The sequence below is a fragment of the Mycteria americana genome, chromosome 1 (genome assembly GCF_035582795.1).
Source record: "Mycteria americana isolate JAX WOST 10 ecotype Jacksonville Zoo and Gardens chromosome 1, USCA_MyAme_1.0, whole genome shotgun sequence".
Taxonomy (NCBI): Eukaryota; Metazoa; Chordata; class Aves; order Ciconiiformes; family Ciconiidae; genus Mycteria; species Mycteria americana.
The window spans coordinates 130,585,882-130,605,411 of record NC_134365.1 but is presented as its reverse complement, the minus strand read 5'-3'; the positions used below and the strand labels follow the sequence as shown (position 1 = coordinate 130,605,411).

Below are 19,530 nucleotides of genomic sequence, written 5' to 3'. Positions count from 1 at the left end.
AAAGATACTGATTTTTGCAGCATTATGCTAATTTTCCAACATACAAAATACAACAGCTTTTTCACCATCTTTAAATTTGATATTCTGTATTCTTTTATTACTAAGCCTGAATTTAAAAAGCATCATTTCTTATTAGTTAGACAAATCAAACCATAAGAAACTGCAACAACAACAAAAGAATGCTAGTCAATGCACAGCTATCTAAGTAATGCCAGTAAGCTTAGAATTAAAAACTGTAGACAGAAAAGAAAAAATTATCCATAGAAGGATTTGGTATATGATATTGTATGATTAAAAAGGTCAGCGACTATAAGGCTGTGTTAAGCAACAGTTTATCAGAGACAACCAGGCGACCAGTCAACAAACATGAGTCTAGAGCTAGGTTTTTGCTTTAGAGTAAGTGAAATTCAGTGTGAGTTCTTTTTTTTTTTTCAACAAGTGTTCAAACAAGTTTAATAAATAGCAATAATTTCTATATCTTCTACAGTACTCATCATCTGTAGAAGCAGAAATTTAGAATTTCTACTGGATTGTGATTTTCATCGGTATGATTGAAATGTTTTACAGAAATATTTATATTTTTAATAATCAGTTTGTATAGTATAAGACTGATTCATTTTTCTAATTTTTTTCCTTCTGCATAAAAAAATATTATACATATCAGTATGTATAAGTTCGTATCAGAAAAATTTAGAGAACTATATTGTTGGTAATTTAAAAACAAATATACAGGGCGAGTAGTGTACCACTACCAGAAGGAGACCTATTTGAACCAATTAAATTGCTCAGTATGTAAATGACTTCTCAGTGTGAACAGTGATAGGAGAAACAGCCCCAAATTATCTTCATTATAACTGTCTTTACGCAAGAAAGAATTTCAATGGTATGGGATACTGTAGGTGGTAGATTGGATTTTAAATGATCCGTACAGTCCTGTTAGAAAATATTTTAAAACGCCTTGGAAAATTAGCAAGAACTCTAGAAGACACATATCACAGACACCTTAACCAGACAAATATGAAAAGTCTAGAACATACCATGGCCATAATCAGTCAGATGAAAAGCTCATCTTGCCCAGTCCCTTGTCTGATAGTAGCCAATACAACTGCTTAGGGAAGAAGGTAAGGGAAAGCAGCAGCTTCCCTGCTCCTTGCTGTACTCTTCCAGCTCAGCAATTTGGGTCTCAGAGATTCTGGAGCCAGAAGCTGTATTTCTATGTCAATCAGATCTTGATGGATTCATCTTCCATGAAATTATCTACTTGACTTTTGAACTAACATAGGCTTTTACCATCCAAAATACCCTATGATAAGATCAATATTTAGGTTGAAGAACCACCTCTTTTTTGCCTTTTTTTAAACCTATCGCTTGAGACGGTCCCTAATTCTTAGGTCATGAGAGACAGTGATCAACCATTCCTAATGGACTTTCTTTGTGCCGTTGCAGATTCTACAAGCCCTCCGTCATATTTTTTCTTTCTTCCATGTTTAAGATACAAAGATCGAGATATACTCAATTAAACGTGGATATCTATAAGGTATTTACATCTAAGCAAGTTGCCATATGGTCCCTTTATATTCAACAGCTAATCAAAACCAGGAGTTGAACATAACGTAAGGTTTTACTATAGGATGGCATGAATCACATTCTGAATTGCAACAACTGAAATGAGCAGATTTTCATTGACTATAGCCTAGGCAACTAGCTCACATGCAGACAGCTACCAGGCAGATGTGAAATTACACAAGACAAACTCCTACTCCATTTGTTCTGTCCTTGTATAGGAGCTTGCCATACCTTTTATCTAATCTGCCATAATCTTTTTTAGATTGGGCATCCAAAACACTGCCTACGATATACATGATACGGGTACAACAGGGGCTTAAACCATGGCATCATGATATTTTCTGCTTTTTCAGTAATTCCTAGCATTTCATTTGACTTTCTAAACAGTCCCGAGTATTGATGTGATGTTTTCAGAGGACTGTCTGTTATGATTCCAAGACCTCTTTCATGAGTGCTAAAGGAATGTTTAAAAGGGCTAAAGGAGAGCTCATTACTGTGCATGTAAAGTTGGGATAGCTTTTGCCACATGCTTTGCTTGAGATTTATCAACACTCAATTTCATCTGCCATCACTTTGCTGCCAGTCAGCACTGTGAGGTTTTTATATAGCTGTTTGCAATCTGTCCTCATCTTAAGTACTTTGAATAGGTTTGTATCATCAGCAAGATGTGCCACTGCATTATTAATTTTCCTTTCCAGCTCATTTATGTACATGCTGGACAGAGCAGACCTTCTGGAGCACAGTCATCTCCGTTGTTGGGAAAACTGACCTCTGCCTTTTGTTTTCCATCTTTTACAGGAAATAATCAGATAATTGGTTATTTATCCACATGAAGACCTTCTCTGTTATCCCACAGGAACTTAGTTTCTTTGCTGAAAGACCTTCTTAAAACCCTTGTAGAACGCCGAATGGCATATACCTCCTTATCGCTATGTTCATGTTTCCTTCAAGGCACACTGGGAGATGTAAGGCACACCTACTTTTACAAAAGCTATGTTGCTGTCTCTTCTACAGTGTATTCTTCCCCAGATTTCCTGGTCTGTAGGTCCACAGGCCTGACTAGATGCACTATTTAAAAACTATCACCACATCTGCCCTCTTCCATTCCTTATAAAAAACTAATTTTAAACAACAAAATACTGTTAATAGTTACAGCTATTTTATACTCCCATTAGAACACTTGACCAAAGAGTCATCTGGTTCTGGGGATTTGGCGTTCTTAATCATGACAATTTGTTCTATGTATTTTTGCTTCAAATACCTTTCGTTATTCTTTTCTTTAGCCACCCCACCTTTCTAGGTCTTATAAGAGTCCATTTTGACGGTATGGACTTGTTTTCAGTTTCCATTGTAGCGTCTCTCTGCTGTCTTCACATACTTTGCCCTTTTGGTTCCTTTTCAGCAGGCTTCCTCATCTGTGTGTAGCTCCCTTTCTGAAAACTGAACATTGCTGTGGTGGATTTTTTGGGTTATTTTTTGTCCCTGCAGAGATGCTGACCTTTAGTTCATAATGATCTCTATTATGATAGCAATGTTTTGAACTTGCACTGCTGAGTACCAAGCCAAATCTCTTCCTTACCGGTTATCCTCTTGGTGTTTCCTAACGTTACATATTTTCTATTTAAAGCTGGAACTTCAAATCCAAAAGGATTTTAGGCTAGTGTCTGTAATTGCAGATTGGTTTTTTACACATTTTAGACTATGCAGGCTAAGCCCCCCCAAATTATTTGCAGGTCCTTTTCTGCATGTTTTCCATTAAATTTGCTTGTGCTTTGGGTATCCTGTTCCCAGGTTGTAAAAGCCCTCACCTCCTTCCAGAATACCAACTCTACTAATGAAAATTTGATGATTTGTTTAAATATGATTAGGGTTTTTTAAGATGTCCTTCCTTCCACATTTCACATGCCATATTGGTGGGTTTTTTTCCTTTCTTTCTTTTATTTAGTGATCCCTAACACATAGAAGAGCACTGACTTCCTCTTTGGAAGGCTGCCCAATGTTCAGAAGAGAGATAAAATAAGAAAAGTCTAAGTCTTTATATTTAAAGATTCAGCAAAGGGAGATGGCTTTTGTCAATGCCATGAAAAGGGTTTTTTTGGGTTCTTTTTTTTAGGATCCATAAATCAGTTCCATGAAATCTGAAAGGAAATTCATGAATCATTTGAGTGGAAGAGTAAATAAATAGTAAACAAGCTTATTTCAATAACAATAGAGATATTATATACTTTGCTAGCTTCAGGGAGTTTCCATCGCAAAATTCATAAATGAAAAGAAGGAATATTGACTCTACAATGCACATTTTCCATTTCTTAACCCCTCCCTCCCTCAGCCACATGTACAACAGCCCACTAACAAGTCAAACACAGAATTCAGAAATCCAACCAAAATTAAATCAAGTGCCTGTAACTTCTGTCCCAGTGGAGTTAATGGAATGGTGTGACTAAATCCCACTATGCCACTTGGAAAATACACCCTGAAGAGGAAGTGTATTCTCAGAACAGTACTTGTTGCTTATGCACAGAGAAAAATTAAAATAGAGGCTGGCTTTTATTTATTGTTTGCTACTGTAAAATGTCAGTGGGTCATTAAAATTGTTTACTCCTACTGGGTTTGTTCCTACTGATCCCAACACCTACCGTATATGTTTAGATGTAGTCCAGTACAGAAAACCTCAGTGCCTTGTCAGAACAAATAGCAATTATGCAGCTGTATTGAGAGCGAGAAATCATTGTTGCTTAGCATTCACCACACTGATAAGAGGAAAATAACTGCATGCACATACGAAGTCATATATTCTTATATATACCTCAGTAGTACTGAGACTGAGTTTAGCTGTATTTATCTTAAAAATTGTAAACAAATACCATCTAATAATTACTTATTTGCAATTGTTACACAGTTGTTCAATCCCAAAGTTAAAACAAGTAATTGAGCTGTTCAATTATGATTTAAAATACAGTCACTATTCTAATTGGCTGCTACTTATCTGAAATATTTCTGTTGTGAAAAATACCTTGGGAGCAGATTCATTTTTTGTGTTACTTTTGTCCTTCATGTAGCCTTAGCAACATTTGGACTTATGTTTACAAGTTTAGAAAAATCTCTGTGAGACCATGTATAAACAATTACGCTACAACTATAGTGTAATATTGCTTTCCAACTATATTGCCCTCATCCTGAACACATTAGTAAAGATCAAGACTCATTAACATTTCCCATAGTCATGGAAGGAGGGACCATGAATTTCAGCAGTATATATAGAGTAATACCCTTCTCTTGTTGGAAAGAGAATTTAAAGGAGACACAGTTAATTTCACCAATGCACCAAATACTTTAGATGTTCAACACTAGCTTCTGGAAATGAGTCTCTATCTTTTTGGTTATGGATGAAACAGCCACAGATACCTAAGATGTTAAAGGGAATTTGGTGTGGTCTCTACTTTTCCTTCTCAGATTTTAGGGACTGGCAATTATAGCAACAGCAGGCTTTGATTTGAACACTATATAGGTTTGCTTTGAGCACAACATGGGAAATCAAAATTGATCCCAAAACTAGTTTCTCCCAGAGATAGAAAATGCAAGACTTTGGTAGATAGCATCCTCTTTCACTGAAGTTCATTTTTTACAAGCCTCAACCCAAGGAATTTAAAACATATCAGGAATCTCTCCCTGTTGCCAAATGTCTTTCTAAGACAATTGAGAGTGGCCTCGCAATAACATCTGCCAACTCATTCAGCACTTGTGGCTGCAACCCATCAGGACCTATTTATGTCCAGAATTATGAGCATGAAAAGTCTATCCCCTTAGATGTTCCAGCATGGATGTTTCTGACACTTAACATGAAGCAGAGTTCAAGAAAAGGCCAACTGTGCCTGCAAAGAAAGTCTGTTACCCTGGTCCGTGAGCGGCACTTATACAAGGCGGTGGCCTCATGCCAGCCTGGCATTTTCTTGAAGAATTCCCTCATATAGAAGAGTCTCCCGCTAGCACAGGTCTATGTTAAACCTCTATTCTCATAGCCGGTGAAAGAGACAGGAAAGGACATCTGGCACCATGATGAAAATATGACATGGCTTAGGGAGAAAAGCTCTCCTGTGTCAGATGAATTTGTGTTGTGGGTTTTTTTTATACCAGCAGCAGCTGCAGCTAAATCAGAGCAGGACCCATTTGCACAGTAAGGTGAGCAGCCGTCCTACACCTGGGCCGCAGCAGGTTCCCAGCGCTGACACTTCTCTACCTCAGCTCCCTTAGTGTCCAAGTGGAGAAGTATTTCATGGGCCAGAGTGTATCTTCAGGTTTTATATTTAAAACTGTACAAGGTGGAACAAACTGGCATATTCTACCCAGGACAGTTTAAGAGTGTCCACCTTTTTCATTCAAAATGAGTCCATTTCTTCTCTGATGGGTTTAGTGTATTCTGATTCAAATTTCATTGAAACCTGGGACTGTCAGCTGCTAGCTCAATATGCTACACTTAGCCTCCTTTTAAACTCACACTGTATTTTTATTTGATTCTAGTGCTCCTGGGGACAGGCGGTGTTGAAACAAAATGGATTTTAGCTGATTTGATTTTTCCATCCTACATATTTTTATAAACTTAGAAATGACCATGCAAGAATGCACTAGAGTAGAATATAAATCCTCTTCTGGGATAAAAATAGTTCAGATAGAAGACATCAGCGGAGAAAGAAAATCAAATGCCCTTTAAGTCCTATCCTATTCTGAATTCTGTATTTCTGAATCTGATAAAAAATTACATTTTTCAAAAGTTATTTCCTAGAATTTGGAAGATGAGCTCAGTATTTCCTTAAAAATAAGGATATTAAAATTTGAGTAGAACAAATGAAAAATGAACTAATGCCAGGTATTAATTTTCTTCTTTTCTGAACTTTAAAGGGAAAAAGCTATGATTTGTAGCAATGTTATATCAGGGAAAAAAATTAATTATTAGGATGTCTAATTTAATAAACAGAAGCACACTAATAAATAGATGCACATATGCTGAAACACATATCACTTTGTTACTATGAATTCTTGTTTGGTTGTTTTTGTTTTTTTTTTTTTTTTAAATCAACAGCTGATATGCAGTTTTGTGATCCCTGAACAGATACGACCTATGCTACTGCCTTGCCATTTATTTTGAAACTGTGTTCTCCTCCATGGAGGGGGAAAAGCAAATGAGCAAATTTAGCTTGTAATTCACTCTACTAGAACAACTATAACCATGACATGGCAGAGCCCATCCCTGCTAAAGTGTTCATAAACAGTTCTGCACCAATTTTCCCATGTAAACAAAGTCAGTTACTCAGTTACTTTGCAACCAAGAAGCCAATCTGGCAATCAAGAGATGAAGAGCCTAGGAACTGAAAGTAACTTGAAGCATTTCAAAGTGTCATCTGAAAGTCTAACACACACTACATGAAGGACACAGAAAATATAAAGGAATTTTTACAAAGGAAATTTTTCTTTTAGTATGGTTTCATTCAGCATTATTAAAGCTAAAAGTACCTGAAAAGAGATATATACTTAGGTTGTGGAGCCTCAGCCAAACCTGGTTTTAAACCATTAATGACACATTATCTACCTCTATTAGTTAACTTGTGAACAATGTATATTAGATATATACAAACATAAAAGGTTGAATAACCAGTGTTCCTTACCAAAATCTCTTGCAGGTACTAGAGACTCACAGGAGTTCTCCTTGCCCTCAAAAATAGTTACCACAAAGTAAATCTCTATTGTGCTGTAAAGCAGCATAAAACTAAACACTAAAACAACACTAAAACAATTCAGACAAGAAGCTTCAGAAACTCCTCCTGTCTTTTCTAACAAAAAGCGTATACAGATCTTTATTTTAATTTTAAAATAAATCTTTATTTTGTCCTCTCCCCAACATGAAAGATCATGTTTACTTACAATATGCCAACATGTCTTTAAATTTACCATGTAAATATTTCATAATGTTTAGTCTCATAAAGTTGAAAATTACTATCTCTAGCAAGGGGAACAAAGTTTTTCATAGAGCTTAACGCCAAAAGGAGTTGTTAAAGTCCATCCACTCTCTAACCTCCAGAAGAATGCAGGTCAGATGGGCTGTTCAAGTGTTTTGGTGAAAGCTATGTTTTCCAATTCTCAAATTAATATTGTAATTCCCATCTTCACCTTTTCACCACCACTGTATGATGTGTGGGGAGGGGGCACTGCTGAAACCCCAAGTCAAAATCTCGAGGTGGAAATTCCTAGACTTCTTACATCTAATAAGAACACCCTTCAACAATGCCAGACAAGGGAATTCAGTTCTAACAGTAAATTTTAGTAGAACACAAGCGAGAACAATTTACTTTTTAAGCTAATTTAGGAAGAAAGAATACTAAAAGAAAATGCTGACAAGGAGACAGTTAAATAAAACTTAAAAAATGAAACAGGTCTAGGGTTTTTATAGCAGCACCAGGCACAGGCTGGGAAATTGCATCGGGAGCAGTGCCCCCCTTCCCAGACATTCAGGCTGAAACCCTTCTGGGTGGCAGGCTGCCCTGCCACATCTGGAGGGAGAGCAGGCTGCGGCTCTGGGAAATGAGTAGCTGTGGCTTCTGCTGAAACCGATGAAAATTGTCATTCTTAGTCCTCTGGATAATCGAACCCAACTAAAATAAAACAATTTGCAGGTAAAAGCTAGAGAGACTAAAAATAATTTAAGTGGCACCGCTGCCTGGACAAATTAGTTTCACTGATTCAATTGCCCTATTTGTAAATTGGGGATAATACTACTTCTATTGCAGTCTCAGAAAGAAGCTGAGATGATTAACCCATACTATGTGGAACATGGGAAGCTCTATAAAAGTGCTAAGTAGCAATTATAAGGTTTTATTATGGGTTAACCTTGGACAAAAAAAATGAAATAAAACTCTATTAGGCTTTAAATATATAAAGATTAACATGAGAAAAGTATAGCGCAATGGGTCACTGATAAACATCCCAGGCAATCTAACATTCATTGCACTCCCTACTTTGAGCAGTCCCTAAATAATTACTGTGTAGCAGCATATAAGCTTGATAAATTGATTTTATTTTGCTCACTGATTTGCCCATGTCATAGTAACATTATCATTACAGAATCTGCACACTTGATAGTTACAACACCAAAATGCATTTCCAGGAATAGGAAAGTCAATGTTTTAAGAAAAGATTTCATTAAAAACATAATACTGGCAGACTTCTCTTCATGGAAAAAATTGCCTCCTCACAGAAAGCAGACAACATTAAAATTCATTTCTAGCACTCCTTCTCCATTTTCTCTCCTCTCGTGTCTCACTGAACATACATGTCTCTGGTTATATATTCACTTCTGGTATGTCCTTTTGCTTTACGTAGAAATGTTTCAATAGCAGACTATATATAGCAGACCAGATTTCTGTTATAAATACTTCTTGGATATACTTTTTCTACCTTTGGCCACCCACCGCCCTGAGCCACACTCACTTAGGAAAGCCTGAATAAAGTCCCACGGTAAAAAGAAAAGTGTTACTCGCATTGTATTTTTTTTCCCCTTGGATAAATATTTACATTTCCAGGTTATTAGAGAAAGAAGACTTTTGAACAGAATCACAACAGTTCAAGAGCATCTTTGATTTCATGTCATGTCCAGGAATGATAATACTTGATCATCAGACTAATATCTATATGCGCTGTGTTTATACGGCAAACTTAAAACAAAATGCCATGTTAAAAGCTAGAGTCCCTGCAATAACCATGCCACTTAGGTACTTAAACATTAATGTTTAATTCTCCTTCTAAAAGCTCAAGTCCCATTCTTATTTCTGCTAAACTGATAAAGAGCAATCTCTTAAAAATGTTCTGGTCTGACCTCAATTCTGAACTTCAGAGGCATAAAACGACAGTCAAGTCTTTATACATGTATTAGTCAGCTCTCTCAGCAGGCTATCAGAAACCAAGATCAGAGATTACCAATACTTAAAAAGTCAAATTCTGCCTGCAGATGTGCGTGTTGAGCTCCCACTGAAATCAGCAGGGTGAGTTCATACAGGGAAAAAGTTGGCTGTAAATGAAATCTGTTGATCTAATAATAGTATGTTCTACCAAACTGGGTCGGAGGTAGAAAAGATTTCCACTTTTTACTGGTCACCTTTTTTTCTTCTTTAGAGTTCAGGAATTTTTCTGCACTTACTGTCAGGGAAAAGTTAGGAGTATTATTTAGCCCAAAGGTCCTTAATCAAAGAGAAAATAGTTAATCTGTTCTATTAATAATTGTGTTAATACAATTAACACAAATCTGGTGCAAATCGGGTGAAATCTGGTGCAGCGCTTTCCCAGGTGGAAAGCAAAATGGTCTTCAAGAGGCTGTTTCTCACATCAGTTGTTGTGATTCCAAAAAAAGTTAATTAAAGAATACTCATTTTTATTTGTTCTTTGTTAGCAGAGCAACATTAAGGGTTCTGTATCTCAATGATGCTACTGTTTCCCAATAAGCAGTATGGTCCAGGGCAGTCTGAATTGTAAAAGACGACTATAAGATTTCACTTCTCTGCCTGCTCATCATTTTCTATTAGTCCTATGTAAAAAAGATTGTGTACTCTCCCTTAAAATAGGTAGCTTGATATAGACAAAAAACCTATGTAATCTAGTCTCCATAAAACAGTCATTATGATTAAAGGGGTAGCATCTAAATATGAGATCAGCAATGTATAGCTGATTGCAAAAGGAGTCAGCAGAAGGAATGATGCTTTGTGTCAGGTATTTAAAATGGGCTTAGATATGGGCCATTGCCATAGTTATTGCCATAACAAACTCTCCAATCTTATGTGACTGATTACATAGCAACAACATAAGGCAGATGAGACTTTTAGATTAAATTTGTATCAGTTGCAAGTACATGACTACTACATATCAAATAACCACTTATGAATATATTTCTTTTCATGTGAGAAAATAAATTGATTCATAAGCTGTTAAAATGAGTTTAAGAGACCACAGGACACAACTGAGTAACTTTCATCTCCTACAAGCTAAGAAGCATAGCAGAACTAACTTCAGCTGGTACAACTATGTGATGAAGGACTCCATGTTTTTTTAACTCAATTTCATATTTAAAATAAACCTTAGAAAATTAAACTTGCCTCCAATAGTGACAACCAAACAACCCTACTAAATTCTCTGTTGTATAAAACTACATTTAAAACCAGGTCAAAACGATATACCAGGCTGTACAAGCAATTAGGTAATGTCGTTAGTTGAAGTGTCTTTGATAGTTTACAACATCCTGAAAGTTGACCTGTTAACAAATTCAACAAACTTCAACTATTGCTTTCATCATAGCAAACTCCACAAGCTTTTACATTCACAAAAACATTATATATAATAAGGACATCTGTAGGATGTCAGTGTTCCAGTGAATTTAAATAAGATTTTGGTTAATTTTAAAATAAAGTTTATTATGTTCTGATATACTCTACTGATGTTTTAGTTTATATTAGCAGTAAAACAGTCAGTGAAGGGTTTTTGCCATTTTGTAAATTCTGTTTTTATTGACCGTATTTATGTTTAAAACCTTAAAGTCCTCTAGAATGCCATTAGATCATCTCCTCCTTTTATAGTATTTTACTTAGAACAATCTCTAGTCTACAAATATTTCACACACACAAAAGCTGTTTACAGAGATCCTCTCTAATTTTCTCAGGGATGACTTTTTGGGTTTTGGAAAGCTGGCAAATGAATTAGGAGGCTATTCTGTATGAATTAGTTTTAAAAAAATCACAGAGTCCAGCACAGAACTTATTAAGAGACTTACTAATGGAAATAGGACAATTTAATTCAGATTGATTATAGACTTTGGTGGTGACAGCTGGCTTCAAATTAAACTGAAAAAATGTATATGCATTTCAAAGTAGTCTAAGGAGATATCATAAATAATTATTGCATGATTCTATCACAGAATGACATATGTATGAAATGGTAAACTTGAGAAGCATTTGTAACAGTAATTACTTCAGTTGCAGTCTGAAGAAAACATTAATACTTCCATCTCCTACACTGAGCGCAAATAGTTTCCTGTTCAGCTGACAACCAATGGATGCTGTCATCTTTCAATTGTACAAACAACTTAAAAATACTTAATCAAATCTTAGTTCATACTCTAAAATTCTGCATATGGAATGCTTGAGTATTTTTGGTGTTTTTAAATCTAAGAATAATAGGGAGTATAGCTATACTGGGGAGTAATGCTTGTAAATTGTCAAAATACATCCTAGTCTATGAGTACTGAAACTGCTGAAACAATACGTTAGGGCCACTGACTTCTGTAGGCTTGCCTGCTGCAAACTCTGCTAAATAGAAATTTTCTCCTCAAATTTCTGTAACAGCAGTGAAACCAATCAGTGTTGCACATGAAAAAAAAAGTGATTACGCATGGTAGAAATTTGAAGCAAAAAATGGGTTGGGCTTGGAATAATGCAGGAAGATATCGAGGCAATGTGAAAAAATTACAAAAGTGGAAGAAAAGTTTGTTCAGAATACCAGGCAAGTTAATTTACTTCCAAATAGCAGTAATTTGTTGTTGATATAAATTCAGACCTCTATACGAAAAACAAATATTGTCTTTTGTTGTTGGTTTTTTTTTTTTGGTTTGCCTTTTTTTTTTTTTAAGGAACATAGAGTCTATCAGTAAAGAAGGGGAATTAAAAAGATCTCAAAAGTTGCTGTATGTGTAATGTCATTTTACTTTACAGACTGGACTGCATGAGCTCTGCTAGCTTAACTTAATACATAGTTTAATTTTATGTTAGCAAAAAATTAACAGGAACATAGGCATCACATGACAATCTGACCACAATTTGCTTTAACAGGGACCTAGTACTGCTATTGATATCTAGCTGGCTGGAATTCCTGGTTATTCAATACATCTTCCAGGTAATTATTTCTTGCATAGTTTCTATTGATCTATTTAAAACTGATTTCTTCATGTCCAGTATACATCTCCATTGCTAGGAGGGGATGAATGTGCGCTATTGTCTTTTTGTTAGGTGTCATTCATTAATTTTCCTGTACGTGACCCCTAATAATTCCTTACAAAAATAATTCTTTCTTCAGAAAGGATAGAAAATTATCAATTACCTAAGCATTTCAAATGTTTTTGGTAGATTTTTTTTTTCTATGAATGAGAACACAAATTAGAAATTCAACAACTTGCTTTGCTCTCAGAATCTCCACTGTAGGCAGCTGTCAGCACAGGTCCCCCATAATAGCGTTGTAAGAGTCCACTTTTCTGAAATACCTCTTTTCAGCACAGCAGTAGCTCAACAGTACCAAAATGAAGTACAGAAGAATATATAAGGCTTTTTTCTTTTTTTTTTTTTCCTTTAAATGAAGTGCCTATGCTCATTCATCGTCCGGTAATTGAGGTTGCTGATTTAGCATTAGAGTGTTTGTAATACTATGGTATTTTAACCTTGCCAAATCTATTTCTTTTCTTTCTATGGCCACATATTAACACAACTGGAATTTAGCTAATTATCTTAAGGGCTTGTCTTACTTTTTGTCTCATGTAGAGAAGAGATGATTAGGGACAAAAGGATTGAGTGCAGATAGAAAGTCATTTTGGAGTAGATGATGGCAGATCAGTTCATTTCTGATTCATGCATAATTGCAAACTCTGTTCAGTTTACAAATTAGAAAGAAGTTTCAGGCTGACACTTTCTAGTGAACATTTGTCACTGACATACAATTGGCTACAACTGTCAATTATGCTAAGGACAGTCTGAAATAAACAGCATATAATTCAGGCCTGACATCTCAGAAAAAAGGGTTACTTATGCAGTACTCATGAATTTCTCATTGCCTTTTGTTTCACAATTTTGTAGAAAATACTTAGTAGAAATTGTATTAAAGCTGTAAATAGGCTGTGACAAAAGAATTTAAAAGAATACTTACAGCCTTTGTGAATACACTTGTTACATTAAATACATTAAAATCCATAATCTATATGCAAAGTTCATAGTCTTTCCATGTAACTGCTTTATTCATAACTGCAAAAGTGAATCTGCAAGAACAACCACCAGTTCTTAAGAAGGAAGCTTAAGACTTTTGTGAAAACTGCTCACAGGAAAATCAAGACTTATGTCACTAAATTCTGTTCTGCTTTTTACAGTTAACAATCATCATATTGAGTCAAGGTGCCCTCTTTATGTGACAATGAAGGAGAACAAATCATTCTATAACAGAATGGAGTTAATTGAAAATAGGACTACACAATTCAGCTTTTATTTGGCAGGTGTTCTTGAGGTACGCACTTTTATTTTAAACTAGAGAAATCACAGACACTACTGCCTATTCTTGATCATTTTTTAATTTTATTTTACAGTGGTTAAAAAAAATATCAGAAAGGAGTTATATCCCCCATGGAGTCTAGAGGCTCTGCTGTTCACTTACAGTGTTGTGTATGACATAAAACTGAAGCAGTTATATGCCACTAGTGATACGGTAGAATATCACTGGCATAAGAAAATGCTTTGCATTGTGCTCTCCTAAGTGTGTTGGAGTAGCTGAACTACCTTTAGTAACAGATAAACCACACCGTTAAAATTACCTTCTCAGTCACAAAATTCTGTGCACAACATCCCCAAATAGTGGCTTCTAGTTTAAAAAATAATTTTTCAGAGTGTAAAAGTATCAAAATCTAAAACTTCCTAAGGCTACTAATTCCTATTAGTATTTCTCAGCAGATGTCTACAGACAGACAACAAAACAGGGAGAAGGTATCAGCATGACATGTAGTGATTGTGGCACACGAGCAGCCTAACCATCACCAAGGTTTTGGTTCGTACGGAGCAAAGGGGAGTCTTTTGGGAAGAAAGAGAGGCAAAGTGGCTCTGCTGCCAATTCCCGGAATGGGTCTTTGAATAAGATACCAAACAGATGAGGCAGGTATGATTACATATCAATTGCATATCAGGAAAAGCTTAATATAAAAACTGAGTGGTGGTCTCATGTGACCCTAAGTGTTCCAGGCACTCTGATGAAAAGGAGCAACTTTTGTTAGTGATTGCAGAAGAAAGCATCTGTTGAATTTGCTGCAGAGAGAAGTAGAAATCCCAGGTCATGTCTAAAATATGATTTTAGCTACAATCAAAATGATCAGCCAATGGATATTAGGGGACATTTAATAGATTCATTTGGGCTTGAACTGAATTTAAGACAGTTAAATGATGGTTTGGATTTTAATGGACAGAAAGGTATGCTTGGAAGAGAGAGAGAGAAAGAATGTGTGTTATTAAAACAGTAAGTTATATTTCAGTCTGCAGATAAGATCACTCATATGAGAAGAAAAAAGGGAGAATAACAGAGGACAGCAGACAAGTCTGAAGAATATTTTGACTACAGATCATCTGTAGTCTAGGTTGCATTCTTTGGGGTAGGTGTGTGAAACTACCTCTTGTCCTCAGAATCAGAGATGAATAGCAATTAGTACATTAACACAGATCAAGGATCTGTAATAATAATCCAATAATACTGATCAAGGATCAGTTATTTTGTGTGAGTTCAACGTTACACCACGACCTTAAGAGCTCTAGCAACTATAACTAAAGAGAACAGTGACAAATGGCGCTGGGTAAAGTCATTCCCTAGGAAGTTATTCATCAACTTAGGTTTGGGAAGACTACTGCGATCCCGATTAGGAGAAGGATTTGCAAGAAATGCAATCACATGTGACCAATATTTCAAAGATCCGCTCAGAAGGTGCTTGGGGTGCTTAGATGTATAGAGAGTAATAGGTCCTCTCCCTCACACTGTAGTATCATCAGTCATTGTGATACACATCATAAAAAACAGAGCAAGGATGAGAGATGTATAATATATCAATTTGATAATGTTTGGATGATAATATAATTTATAAAGAAAAAACTTATTGTTTACTAATAACTTTTAACTAAAGGCTATATAACTTGTGTCTTCTTCAACAAATTTTTAATTGAAACATTTGCAAAGGAAAAGTATGTAACCTTTCAGTGAATCAATTACTAAGAGGAGCACGAAGAAAACAGTAGTAACCAGGCGTGTTTTAAACCAGCTTTACAGGCCAAATACAGACATCAAAGACATCTAAAATCTGCAGAGCTGAGTCAAATGTCCGAGTGATTCTCCCAATCTCGAATATTATAAGGTAAGTTTTAAAATTGCACATTAGGAATTACACAACAGCTTTTAGCTCATTTTCCATTCTCATATGCATACAGCACTTTGGGGGAATTACTGCAGTTTTGGAGCTAAGGACTGGGCCTGTAGACGGGAAGAGGTAACTAGGATGTAGGAGGAATCAGTTCAGTGCTGAGCAGGTTGGAGCTTTCTTCCCCCTCCCTCCACTTGTCCCTCTACCAGAAATCTCTCTTGCCCCTTCAACCTTCCTATCATCGGACCTCCACTTTAGACTAGGAATGATGTTCTTCATTTCTGTAGCACACGTAAAGTAGACACTGCTGCTCAACTGGCTAATGCTTTGAGTCAATTCTACATTCTCTTTTTCGTAAATGTTCCCATATCAGCTTTCTTAATCTTATTAAGACTTTCAGGCATTGGACTAGCGATTCTTTTAGTAACTAATTTCCTCTCAAAGCAACAATTTTGTTTACAAGTAACTATGAATATAATACTGTTATTGAAAGTTTATTTTATGTAGTTGTTAAAGTCTTATGAAGACAACAAATATGCGTTACATTTTGTAGAAAGGCCTAGATTTGCTTTAATTTCTTGTACAAAAGTAGCCAAAATATAATCTTTCTCTTCCATCTTTGATAGCTGTGGAAATGAAACAAAAAAATAGCTTCCTGATTGTTTGGGTCTCATTTAAACAAAATAAGGCAGGGCGGGGTGGGGGGAGTGTGGAGAGAGAAAAACTGACTAAATTTTATCATTATTACTGAGGTAGTAATAATGGTTACATCTAAACTTATCAAGACAGGGAGTAAATCAGAAATGACCTTACTATCCAACAAATATATTCAACATAAAAATGGGCTTAAATCATGTCTTATTGCTCCTGTCACAAATAATATATTTACATTACACCCTCTTTTTTAGGTTTTGAAAAATTAAACCCAGCAATTAAGGCTAGGGCTGTGAGTATATTTTAAATATTTGTACACTTTAGGTAGATATGCTAAGGATATAAAGGATCAGGATCAAAGTTTTTATAGTCTAGCCAGTTCACATGTAGCAAATGCAAACTTGAAACTTTTTAAGGATTTATATGCTCTGTTTTACATAAATTATTACATAAATTATTGGTCTTGATTTACAACTTTTCTAAAATAGATTTCACTCTAAGAAAAAATATGAATGTCATAAATACGAATAACTGAGATAAAACCTACAAAACCTAAAAACATACCGTTTTATACAGCCCTTCAAATTGCAGACACAATTGTAGCTTTCTTAGTAGTTATTAATTTCACAAACAAGCTTACATTGCCTAGTTAGTACATGCATTTGTCTTCAGTATTTATGTTGGAATTACATCTCGTTAGAGCAATACATACATTCTAAACAGCACATTTTGGGACAATTATTGTACTACTCACACAGTTAATATTATTCAGCTTTTGGCCTATTGTGTTCTTATACTACCTAAGCTAATTATGATCACTTAGAAGGTGGTAAAAGCACAATATTGCCATGTGTGTGCATCTAGCAGACTATAATTGCTATATGTGAAATGAAAAGTTACAGCTTATAAGGATATGAACATATTCTGTATGTTTTTTTCATTTACCATTTAGAATCATAGAATTCTATTCTATGATAATTTTATAATTTAGCTGATAATCTTATGGCATGGTCTTATGATAGCCTATATTCATAAATATTTTCAGTAAATATGGTACAAATGAGATAAAAATCAGGGGGTAGGTGGTAGCATCTAATTTTAAATCTTGAAACAGAAGTCTTGGTTTCTGTCTGGCCCTAATATTAAGACTTCAGAAAGAATAAAAACAGACATCTACCAATTGATAGTACCTCTGGATTTTCAGAAGTGTTAAGATTTCTATTTTGTCTTGTTATTAGAATTTGTTATTATGTCCTCTAGGATGGATTTTTTTTTTTTTTTTTTAAAATTGTAACAGGATTCAGCACTATAATTATGGAGTCAACAGTTATGGTCACAGCTTTAGAATTGAGTGACTTGCTTTGTTTTCCAGTAATATCAGGGAATCAGTGTTTCTGTTTGGAATATCTTCTTCAAAATCACAAAAAAATCCATGGCTATAATAGAAGGCACTTTCTGAGAATTTATAAATAGATCTCTTCTATTCATTTATGAATTTAAATGAAGACAAACAAATTTGCAGCTAACTGTTCATCAGCTACCAAGTACTTAATTTGTCTTGTATAATATTTGTACAGGACACTTATTAAACTTTCTGTGTGATTAAAACTCATGGACTTTTTTTTCTTTATAAACTACATTTGATTTTTAAAGGCATTTTTTCTTGCCATTAGTCATTCTATTTCCTCTTTCTTAGATCCTAATGTTCTACTAGGGAAAATAACAGTCAGCTCAGGTCTCTTTCAAAATGACTGATGATTCCCATTTATGTGAATGGAACAGAGGCACTTTGTTCTTATCAAAATGGCAACTGCCTCTGTTGTGCTCTAGCTGAAGGAATCCTGTAGTATTTATAAAGTCTGGCCATGGCGGTCATGCTGAAAGAGGACAAGTCCTCATGAGTTTCTCAGTAAGCAATGATTTTATGAAACAACCCTTGAAAGTAGATAAGCATTAGGTTATACAAAATAACGACAGTTTTTCCAGTGTTGTGGTTCTTTTTTTAACTATCTTATGTTATGAGGCCTAGTTATCAAATAAAACAGATCGCAAATACCACCATCATGCCAAAACAACAATAAAACCATATATTTTAAATTCTTTAAATTCTACTCTAAAAGTATAGACACAATTATGTACTCCTCATACTTAGAAAGTATAATAAAGAACAGAATTAATTTTCTATACTTTTATCATATATTCTCCTATCTATTCTATTTTGCTTTCTTTACTGTTAACTCTGCATCTCCTGAATTAACAGTGAGTGTGCTGAGGATATTTGCACATTCCTGTAGTGCTTTTTACCCATGTTAACAATATACATTCTCACTGTTGATTCAATTCCATTTTAATGGCAAAAATTATAAAACTCTTTATACGTACGTAATTTTTTTTTTTTTAATATAAATCACTATGATACAAAGCTATCAATTTCTCATTTTAAAAGATAATCCCTGATTTGGGGATTCATACAATGAACAAGCCAATTATTTTATAGTCGGAAATACTGATATACTGACACATACCTTGACTTTTTCTAAGTGATCCTGCAGAGAGTCAATTAGCAGATCCCCCACTGGCTGCCAGGATCCCTTGAACACTTCAGCCTGGCGTAGTTTCAGGTCCAGTTCATCCATTGCCTGTTGAAGGCCCTGCAGTCTTTCAAGAGCATCATCTATCTTCTTTTGCCAATCAGCAGACTGTAGATTCAGCTTATCCCACTCAGTTCTGACTTCATCTGCTTGCCTTTGGAGAAGTTTAGTGACATTGTGGGCCCTTTCCTCAGGTGACAGCTCTAAATGTGAAAGTCAAGAGGCTTTTAAGACATATTCTGTCTTAGAAGAGAAATAATTGCCATCTGTGTAACTTCAAAGCTCAGTAAGAAGCTATTCATAACCAAAGACACCTGTGAAATTTACTTTATTAATGTATTCTCATTTGAAAATCTCTTAACAAATTTAAATCTTGCCACCATACAGATCATCAAAATATGTATTTAAGTACATAAAGGCATTTTTAAAAATGCAATGTTTAGCTAAAAGTTTATCAACTGTGTCCTGATTCAGCAAAATAGTTCTGCACATATATAAATATTAATCACTGTGAATCTTTTGCTGCAATTGAGCGGATTT

At 35.1% G+C, this 19,530-nt stretch overlaps 1 protein-coding gene across 8 annotated transcripts in view; it reads right to left on the bottom strand.

Annotated features, from left to right (window-relative positions):
- Positions 1 to 19,530, bottom strand: part of DMD (dystrophin) — a 1,157,417-nt gene that overhangs the window by 174,050 nt on the left and 963,837 nt on the right. For all 8 annotated transcript variants that reach the window (XM_075520648.1, XM_075520634.1, XM_075520658.1 and 5 more), the window contains one exon: positions 18,925 to 19,193. In XM_075520648.1, the coding sequence (XP_075376763.1) occupies positions 18,925 to 19,193 (269 nt within the window). The remainder of the gene's footprint in view (positions 1 to 18,924; positions 19,194 to 19,530) is intronic.